At 34.4% G+C, this 10,745-nt stretch overlaps 1 protein-coding gene across 1 annotated transcript; it reads right to left on the bottom strand.

Moving 5' to 3' along the window:
* Positions 1-96: 96 nt before the first annotated feature.
* Positions 97-10,013, bottom strand: LOC129255353 (uncharacterized). The gene is made up of 6 exons (XM_054893715.2): positions 8,977-10,013; positions 8,061-8,193; positions 7,469-7,633; positions 6,941-7,086; positions 3,145-3,239; positions 97-2,279 (listed from the first exon to the last, which is right to left on the bottom strand). Exons 1-6 carry the CDS (start codon positions 9,896-9,898, stop codon positions 2,043-2,045), a joined length of 1,698 nt encoding a protein of 565 aa, XP_054749690.2. The 5' UTR covers positions 9,899-10,013; the 3' UTR covers positions 97-2,042.
* Between the last annotated feature and the right edge of the window lie 732 nt (positions 10,014-10,745).

The raw sequence follows: 10,745 nt of genomic DNA, 5'->3' as shown, positions 1-10,745 counted from the left end.
TAAGATGTTATTTATTAAGTAGTATGAGAGAATGAAGAAAGAATGTGAGAAATATTAAATAAAACTAAGTGAAAAAAAATGACATCTTGACATGTATTTACATGGCATTGATTCATATTTATTTACAAACTTGACATAGGTAACATCAAATTTCAATGAAAATAGGCTCACACACTTAACCATAAAATACATTTTTATGTTGTTGTTTTTTTCCAATAGAAAAATAGCACCAATTTTTTGAAAGCCCTAATGGCAAAAAAAATTATAATACCTTTTGAACATTTTCACCAACTGATTGATAAATGATCACCAATAATCTTGTATGTTAGAAATGTAAGAATAACATATTTGAAAACCTGTTTGGAAGAGCAGCCAAATAAAATTAAATCAGAATCAGTTTATAAAAAGTTTTATCACATTGAAGCAAATACGAATGTCACCCAGTTGGATTTATGAACCAATACAATTATTTTACATATAAAATATGTGAGTCAATGAATATAAAAATGAATGAAAAATACCAAAAATTCAATTACATATATATAATATGAAATATTGCTGCACTTTGACTCCACTTAACATATTGGTTTAAGAGACAAACCAAACAGTATACATACAAAATATAACACATTTGTAGGTGTTTAATTTATTGAAAGTTATCACTTTAACCTTAGATTATATTTTAGTAATTTCAATGTAAAAAAAGAATGGTAGCCAATTTTCATAAATGTGCTGTCACTGGGTACTTTAAATAGGCACTTTGTCAAAAGTCAGAGTGGTGTCTATTGTGCAGGAATCCTGCAAGTAGCTTTTCATTACAAATCATTAGTCACCATGTAGATGAAAGGATGGGGACTGCAGGAAAGCTGCAATAAAAAGCAACATGTGGCACAGACTTTTGACAAGTTGCCTTACCAGTAATTTGATTTGCAAATTTATTTTTATTCATGGAAAAGTCTGCTGTCAATATCTCTACAGGTCAATTATTGTTCACTGCTTACTTGTATCTTACCGATTATTTGTGTTTCGGGAAAGGGCATTACTACTCTACGTACTACTGCTACTACTACTACTACTACTACTACTACTTCATCTACTACTACTACTACTGCTACTACTACTACTTTTGCTGCTACTACTACTTCTTCTGCTGCTACTATGACTGCTACTACTTCTACTTCTGCTACTACTACTTCTACTACTACTACTACTACTACTACTACTACTACTACTACTACTACTACTACTACTACTACTACTACTACTACTACTACTACTACTACTACAACTACTACTACTACAACTACAACTACTACTACTACTACTACAACTACTTCTACTACTACTAATTACTACTTCAATACTACTACTCTTACTCCTACTACTTCGAGTAGATCGACCTTGACATCTATGTATAACCCCATCAAATTTATCGCTCCTCTTATTAGTATTAAAGGATGTTTTTAACTCAAATTTTGGAAAATGTTTGTCGTCATAGCTTTGTTTGTTTCATTCAATTTATTCATGTTTTTAACTTTAAGTTAAGTTCTATATTAATCGCAGGAGGCAAGATATTTTTCATACCAACTCACAACCATTTGTACCAAAAGTACATATCCTTTCATAATCGTTAAATGGACAAGTTCAATAATTTTTTAAAGCTAGCTTCGATTATCTGAGGAAAGAGAAAGCACATTTGCCCCAATCTATTTCTAAAAGAGGAATTACGAGCTTGCAAAATGGCAATGTCATTTCCTTTTTTTCATTAGATGATTTCAATGGCATTAGAGTATTAGTGTTTTAAGTGCATGACAGAAAGGTTTCGCAAATTTGTAAGACAAGAGCGGCTATAAAGCAATGACAAGCAAAAGTCTCTAACAACTAATTCCCATTGCAATTTTGGAAACTAGAGACTGGAAATTCGAGACTTTGAAGTTTAGCGACACAAACCTTCTACTACTACTACAATTTGAGACACAAATAATTTTTTTTCAATACTACACAATTATGTCAACTTTGACTTTCTTAATTACTTCTGAGGTTTATTCCTCCAATTTTCTTTGTAAAAAGAATTGTATAAACTCATCATTTCCCAATACTTTGGGTACCTTGACTTGCATGGTTGAGCCGTTGGACTTAGAGGAGAGAAGGTATCTAAATTCTCTGAATGTATCTGGTCTAACAAGAATGAGTAGCAGAGGTTGTAGGAGATCCCTGTCTCTGCAATCAGAATAAGCACTTGATAGATCACACAAAGCCAGATCAACATCTAATGCAAGCTGAAACAGAAAGAGGAAATGCATATCTTTGAATCTGTGATATTTTAATTTCTTTTGCCTGTTACAAATACCTATCTTCAATCCATCTCTTATACCTTTGTTTACCTTAAAATGCATTTTTCTCATATTTCATCTCCTTGTGTCTATTTTATCCCTTTTTTCTTCTCAGAGTAGTTATTTCATAACAATCAAATGTGTTGCAAAAGTAAACAATAAGTTCAGGCCTGACTGGGCCTCATAAAGATTCATACAGATTTCCTACATTTCCTGACTTTTTTCTTTGAAGTTCTTGCTCAACTTTTGCAACAAAATTTGTGACAAGTACATATTATGTGGTCCAGTAGTAAACAAAGTACAGGCCTGACTGGGCCTCATAAAGATTCATACAGATTTCCTACATTTCCTGACTTTTTTCTTTGAAGTTCTTGCTCAACTTTTGCAACAAAATTTGTGACAAGTACATATTATGTGGTCCAGAAATTATGAAATGATTTTCAAGATCACCAATAGAGTCTAGATAAAAAAAAAATCATCTGTGAAGATTTGGACCCATATTTCTTGATTTACAGCTGAATTCTGATTTCATGCGTGAAATAGCATTCATTAATCAAAGAATACACATAATAATAATAAAAAAAATCATCAAGGTTGTAGATTATGCCAAAGGTGATATATGTGTCAATTTTCAATGTGACTGCATTATTGAGGGCCATGATCAAAGGGGGGGGGGGGCAATCCAGGCCCCCCTCCCTGTCCGCATGATCTACAAAAAAACATATTGCCATTAAGATTAATAGAGAAAATATATGAGTTGATGGGTATTTAAAAAATGTTACCAAATTTTGTGAGACTATAAAATAATCACCTTTTTTAGGTTATTAAGATTCTCTATTTGACCATCCACTACATCCAATTCAGCAATCACTGAGTAATGGTTAGAAATTCCTTCATCACTTCCACCTGCAAACAATAAATGTAATACCCTTCATAGGTAAAAATGTTATGAATATTGCAATAGAATATACTAATGATATGATTTGTATTGCAGGTCTACTGCACTTTTGTTCTCGTGCTTACACTACAAACTTCAAATTATCTACTTAAATGCTTCTCTACAAAGATGTGTCTTCAATAATGATTTAAAAACAAGAACAGACTGGGCCAATTCACATGGGAATCTTTTATAATCTTTTCAAGAGAAATTTATCATTAGATCTGAGCAGGTTATGTGAAGTTTAATTGTATTTCAATGAAACAATCATGAAAGTTAACTAGTGGCCTGGCCATTCAAGGCTTTAAACCCCAGTAAAAGTAATTTGAATGTGATTCTTTAATCAAAGGGGTAATAAACTGACCACACTGTATGGTCTCTCATTGACTGTATTTTAGATAACTAGTCTATACATTTTGAGATAACCAATAATACAGAGAATGAATTGGCCTATAATTTTATTCATACAGAAAAACTAGTTTTTTAGAGGAAAGTACTTGTTTTGCTACTAGGTAACATAATTAATGTGGTATGAATGTATTGAGTAGTGTACATTACAAGACTACTTGGCTCAGAATGTTGCATTATGCTAGCCAGATGACATGAGGGTGGTATTAGGCTGCTGGTTCGTTGCAGTTTCAAAGGGTAAAATGAATGAAATCCTTTTAAAATGGGAGTGATAGGTGAAAATATTTGATGAGTTAGTCAGAAGTCTAGCAAAACAATTTTGAACACGCTGCAATTTCAAAATCTGTAAACATGATAAATCAGGTAAACATGGTAAAATATCATTTAGTACTCATATAAAAAAATATATATATATATTTAGTACTCGTGCTGAGTTGACAATAGCTGATTAAACTGATTTAGTTTTGTCAGAACTGGTGCATCAATGCAAAATAAATGAAAAATTTAAACTGGACTAGATCTAATTAAATTTCATTTTTAATATTGAATTTTTCAATTGGTCAATATCAAATTGAAAATCTTACATTAGCACTTTTTTAAGATTGGAAAGTTAGATGATACACCAAAATCACGTACACCAAAAGGTTTACTACAATGTTAAATCACCCTGTATAGATGATAATTCACATTATTGAACCTTAAAGAAAGCTTTAAAAGATCTGCTTTACATTCAATCAACATCACTTTTAAAAAGGTTGTTTTTTTTATACACCATCACTCCATAGCTGCAATGCAGTTCAGTTTCAGTTTGGTTTATTTTCATTTCAACTCAAGTCAATTTAACAATAAAAGAAATCATTATGAAGATATAAATGAATATACAAATATATACAGTATGACAATATGACATAGATAGATTTAAAAGACAGATTTGTAAGTATAAGTATAAAATGCAAGAACAAGAAAAAAAATCCTAAATAAGAAAACGTCGTATGCTATGGTGATGAACGGAATACAGAAATGATGGATGGAGAGTGTAAAGAAATGTAACTGAGAAGAAAGACTGGAACACCTGTGTGGATGTAAGGGAAAGATAGAAAGAGAGAAAGAAAAAAATAAGAGTGATGGCAAATGAAAGGGAAGGACAGAAAGGAAGGAACAGAGAGAGAGAGAGGGGTTGGGTCCTGAGTGCTCAATTGGGGCTTACTCTATATGATTCGAGAATGTGTTTTTTTAGCTTGATTTTAAAGCAATTTAGACTAAAGGAGTTAATGATGTCGTGACTGAGTGTATTCCAATACTAACGACCATAAAAAGATTTTTTTTATGCAAGTAGTGTGCGGGTACCGGGAAGGTGGAAACGGAGGGATTGTCTTGTTGGGTAATTGTGAGTGGCGTTGTTTTTTTTTAACATGTTAATTAATATAGTTGGCAGTTCGTTTATATTAAATTTGTACATGTATTGCCCTGTTTAAAATTTAAAGTTCGTTTATATTAAATTTGTACATGTATTGCCCTGTTTAAAATAGAAATAAATCTAGAAATTTTGGGATATTCGGCAGTTTGTTTATATTAAATTTGTACATGTATTGCCCTGTTTGAAATAGAAATAAATCTGGAAATTTTGGGATATTCGACTTGTAAAATAAATTGTCAGTATGAGGACGAGTAGGAGCATTATGTATAATCCTTACAATTTTCTTTTGTAAGATATAAATTTTGTCTGTAAGATATTTGTTGGCATTACCCCATGTCATTATTCCATAATTAAGATACAGATGTATTAGGGAGAAATATAGTGTAAAAAGTGTTGATTTTGGAAAAAAGTGTCTAAGTTTATTAATTACACCAATATTCCGAGATATACTTTTGGATATATATTTTGAATATGAATGTTCCATTTCAATTTATCATAAATTATGAGCCCAAAGAATTTGGTTGACGTGACCCTATTTAGTGGCGTGTCGTCCAAAAGGATGTCTCCAGGTAGATTTTGCAAAGTATTACTAAATAACAAAAGGATGTCTCCAGGTAGATTTTGCAAAGTATTACTAAATAACATAAGTTTGTCTTCAGGATGTTAAGGGATAATTTGTTGGCTTTAACCCATTCCACTACATGTCTCAGTTCAAGATTTATAGTAAAATAGCTGTGGTGTAGTGGTTCTGACTCTCGCCTTGTAAACAGAGGGTCATGTGTTGAATCCCACCATGGTCTGGCGTCCTTTGACAGGGTGTTAATCCACACTTTGCCACTCCCGACCCAGGTGCTAAATGGGTACCCGGAAGGATGTGAAAGTAATTGTAGCTTGTCCAGTACAGTGCGCCTCACCGGCGACTGACTGGAATACTCCCCAGAAAATGGAGGATGTGCACACATTGGGTGCAGGAATGACTGATTGAATCCAATGACCAGGGTAATAATATATCTGTTAAGCGCTATTAAAAGGGGATTATTATTAGTTGATAAAAACGTATTTTGGTTAGCAAGAGAATAAAATAAGGTCGAATCGTCTGCAAATAAAATGAAAGATAGAACATCTGAAGATTTATAAAAGTCATTTATGTATATAATAAATAACAAGGGACCCAACATGCTTCCCTGCGGAACTCCACAATTTATTGGTCACAATGCAGAACTATGATTATCTATTTGTACAAATTGTTTTCTTTTTGATTAAATAATTCCTGAACCATTCCAAGGCTTTCCCTCTAACACCATAATGTGACAACTTTATTAAAAGGATATCATGGTTAATTGTACATATCGAAAGCCTTGGAAAAGTCCAGGAATATTGCAATAGTATGTAAATGTCGATCAACGGCATATGATAATGTATCGATGCATTTCAATATCGCTTGAGTTGTATTGTGATTTGCTCGAAAGCCAAACTGTGATTTGCAAAAAATATTATATTTGTTTATGAAGTCTGTCACTCTTACAGATACAATCCTTTCCAAAACTTTGGATAATGATGGTAATAGTGATATTGGTCTGTAATTTTTTCGTTTCTCCTTTTTTAAATATTGGGATTACTTTCGCAATTTTAATGTTATTTGTTACAATGCCACTAGTTAGTGATAAGTTGAAAATGTGGGCCAGTGGAGTCACTATTGATAAGATTGTGGATTTGAGGAGACAGTTATCAGTCTCATCGTGTCCTGAACTTTTATTTCCTTCTAACCTATTCACTATACTGATAATTTCCTCACGGTCGGTAGGAATAAAAATTTTGTTTCCTCCATCTCCTCCCATTACTGACCTGTACATTTTCTCAATATATCACTTTCCACACAAGTGAAGTCTACAAGATGGAAGGTAGCATACTTGGTAAGGGCTTCTTGAAGAGCAGCCTTGATTATTATCTCTGGTGTCCGCTCCCCATGCATGTCTAATACATCACCAACTCTATAATAAATATAAAGTGGTAAAGACTATAACATACATATATGTACAAGCATATTCATATTCCACATTTCAATGCATGATATATCAGTGGTAGAAAGGAGACATATATAGTACAATTTGTATCTCCAACATCAACAAATCTTTCAAACAATATAAAAAAAACCTAGATCATTTAAATATTAAAAAAATCTACAAGAAAGGTAACCCACAGTGTCCTCATTAAAAAATGTCATTATTGGTATTAAAAAAAAGGGATTAATGGAATGTAACTTTGTAACTGGTTAGGCACTGGAAAATATGACACTATGCCATTGTTTCTACCTTTCTGCTGCTCAGATTCCATTTACCATGGCAATGAATACAATGATTGGTATATATTTACCTATGTCCATATTCCAGAAGAGGTGTCTTGTTGTAGAATCCAGTCACTTTGACAACATCTCCCATTCTGTAGCGATACAGACCATCAATGTTTGTGATAACAACCTCATAGTAAGAACCTAACATCACTTCTTCAGCTAGAAGAGTATCAGGTTGTTCTTGAGAGCTGATTAAAACAAAATGAGAGAAATACATTGGACAGTATTATCATGAAAAGACTCATGTCAATTGTACATGGATAGAGACTCTCGGTACCATATTTTGACTTAAAACTCCTTTGGCAATTGGACCAATGCTGTAAGGTTATATGGTTCAAATTTACATACTTACATCAGACTTTTTGCATGTTTCTGTTTTAGGTTTACTTAAGTAATATCACTCACTTCTGCTTAGATTACCATATTTAATTGAGGTGCAAAAGCCAACTAAAAGGTATCTGCTGACATATTCGATTTCATTCATAGGGGTGCATGAAAGTTATGATAGACAACCCTGGAAGTGTGATTAATACTCTACTTCATCTAAAAAAAAAGAATCATGATAATGAAATCAAGACACCTGAAAAACACAAATCTGATTTCAAGAATACGTACCAGTTCTCAACTGGAATGAATTCATAAAAGACATCTCCAGGGAATGGGATGTATTCTGTCCTCTTGGCTCCTCCATGCAGAACCCCAAGAAGACATTCTGTAGAGTTGTAGATCATTGACACAATGGGGAGATCTATACAGATACAAACCAGAAAAAAAAAATATTGCAGACAGGTGTTTCTAATGTTCATCTCATATACAACATGTCCAGTGAGAAGCACTTATAAGCCTATAATTAAAAAGAGGAAGACAGTATGAAGATACAATTTATAAGGGCTGGCCTCATGCTGAATATTTAATTTTATAGAATTATGCAAAGTTTAGTGAAGATAAAGCAGAGATACTACTTTACTTGAGAGATAGTGAATGAACATGACAAATTTAATGTATTTTGAATGCAATTTGTTTAAAGGCCACCGCACACCTTACGACCCGACTGGTCGGCGACTGGCTTGCGACTGAGAGAGGGGAGATGAATCGCAAGGCAGTCATAAGCCTCGACACCGCACACCTTGCAATCCGATCTGCGACTCACGCATGCGCTTTTTGCTTTTTGGCATATCATCTAAGAAATTGCGCTTACTACTGTGTATGCGCGTTGTTTATCATAATTCGCGTTATGCAACTCTGCTGTCTGATTGGCTGGAGGTTGGATTGAGCTTGCGATCCAGTCATAACTCATAAGGATTCGACATGTCAAATCCTTCCGATTTTCCTTGCGACTTGTCTCTGACAGGTCTGCGACGCTTAAGCTGACAAGAGCTGTGACGTCACATCTCCCCTCACTCAGTCGCAAGCCAGTCGCCGACCAGTCGGGTCGTAAGGTGTGCGGTGGCCTTAAGACATCTAGGCCCAAGAAACAATATAATTTTATGCAATCTTACAAAGTATTCAAATCATAAATGATCCCACTTGCCTCCAATGAATTTGACCTTGAGAATGTCTTCATAGACTGTCATAGACCCAGAAGACACTCCCCATAAACTGGTCATCCTCGGCCAAATACGTCTTGTGATATCATAAAAGCCCTTCTTGAATTCTGCCTCTAACTCATCAGCCCTCTTTGGATCAGGATGGAGCTCTTTCTCCAAACTGATTTTTACTTCATGATCAAGATTGATACTGTCACTGATACAACCTTCTCGCATGTCATTCACAAGACAAGGCCACTCTTCTTCTAGGATCTTGAAGGTGTTATATAGAGAGGCTGCAAAAATGGTAAAGATTGCTTGAAGGTCAGGATCTCGAAGAGCAAAGAGCAGATGAACATATGTAGCTTGTCTCTCATTGGTTAATCGCATCCCTGCAGGAGGTGTACTATACTGTAGGCGATATAGAAGATCAGGTAGGTTTAGCATTGTTGTTGGTCCCATTGTGATTCCAGGACAAGGGTCCTTTGGTTGAGTGTGGGTGTAGACATAGCATGTCTTTAGGAGAGGCGAAAATGATGGCAAAATACTCTTACGCAGTATTCGTTGTCCTATGGGAACAAATTTCAATATAAACAGGAGAATGCGGCTCTTAGATGTCACAATCATCTTTCGCTGGCCGGTAGTTCCCGATGTTAGACCAAACCTTAAAGGCTTTCCTTTGATCAACACATTTTCCTCTCCACCTAAAATCTGCTTAAGGTAAGGCTCATAATGGCAGTGGAAAGTCAATGGGTGTTGTTGGCGAAATTTATCACTAGCTTTCATGGTGGAAAACTGCTTGTCCTTGCCATAAGTTGTAGATGACTGCTTTTTCAGAAGTTTCTGAAGAAACTGCTCCTGTTCTTTTTGACACATTTTAGTCTGCCTTTCTAACTTGTGGGAGAAGTAGATCCCTAGCCCAGACATAAAGCAATCAAAGAGATACTGAAGGATAAGGATGTTAGCAGGTGTGTAACGGCAAGCAGGCAGGATAGAGATGTGAAGACTTGCTATGGTACAAAACGCACAGCATACCAGCAAAATTCCTGCAAGATATCACATTCAGAATACCAATAAAATTTTTTTAGTCTATTTGTAAAACAAACTGGGAGGTGCATCATTAATACTGACTTCTATGCTAGCGATAAGGTTAGTACAAGGCCTTCTATTTAATGTTTCCCCATTACAGCAACAAAAAAGGCTGCCATTCCCCCAAAGATAAAAATTGCCTCTGCTAAAAATGTTCACAAAATAGAACGGAATGAAATTGGACTGACCTTCTCTTTGAAAGGGGGAGGGGGCACAAAACACATATTTGGACAAAATTAGGACCTTCATTTAGTAAAAAAAAACATAATGTTTACCAGGTGCAGGTCCAATTTTGTCAATGTATATTCTACAAAAAACAATTTTGAAATTATTCTACTGTGGAAAGAGTGTCACTTACAAGGGAACAATGATAATCCTTGTTAATGCCTATCAGAAGAGAGGAGGGAGAAAGTCTTAATAACCAATGCCAATTATCATACCCCAATCACTTATATTCTATTCAGACGTTACATCATTTCTATCTTTGATGTTGAACACACAAAGTTGATTCAACTACAAATTTATTAAATGATAGGTCAGCTACAATGAACTAATTATTTTTTAATCAATGTTTATGGTAAATGAAGCAGCTTTTAGTGTTGACAGATCCTGCTTTTCAAAATTTGTTTACATGTACAAGTAGGCACAATTACTTAGATACTGCATGATCATCAGTATTAAACCC

The sequence above is a fragment of the Lytechinus pictus genome, chromosome 3 (genome assembly GCF_037042905.1).
Source record: "Lytechinus pictus isolate F3 Inbred chromosome 3, Lp3.0, whole genome shotgun sequence".
In the NCBI taxonomy this organism is placed as follows: Eukaryota; Metazoa; Echinodermata; class Echinoidea; order Temnopleuroida; family Toxopneustidae; genus Lytechinus; species Lytechinus pictus.
The sequence above is the reverse complement of the archived record's forward strand: the minus strand, read 5'-3'. Positions and strand labels throughout refer to the sequence as shown.

What these genes read in the sequence shown, in the direction of transcription:
- LOC129255353 (XM_054893715.2), bottom strand. Translation starts at nt 9,898, where the DNA reads ATGTCTGGGCTAGGGATCTACTTCTCCCACAAGTTAGAAAGGCAGACT. An exon ending in CTTCTGGAATATGGACATAG is followed by an intron (nt 7,087 to 7,468) that starts GTAAATATATAC and finishes TATTTATTATAG; the next exon opens with AGTTGGTGATGTATTAGACA. An exon ending in TATATTGAGAAAATGTACAG is followed by an intron (nt 3,240 to 6,940) that starts GTCAGTAATGGG and finishes TATTGTTTGCAG; the next exon opens with GTGGAAGTGATGAAGGAATT.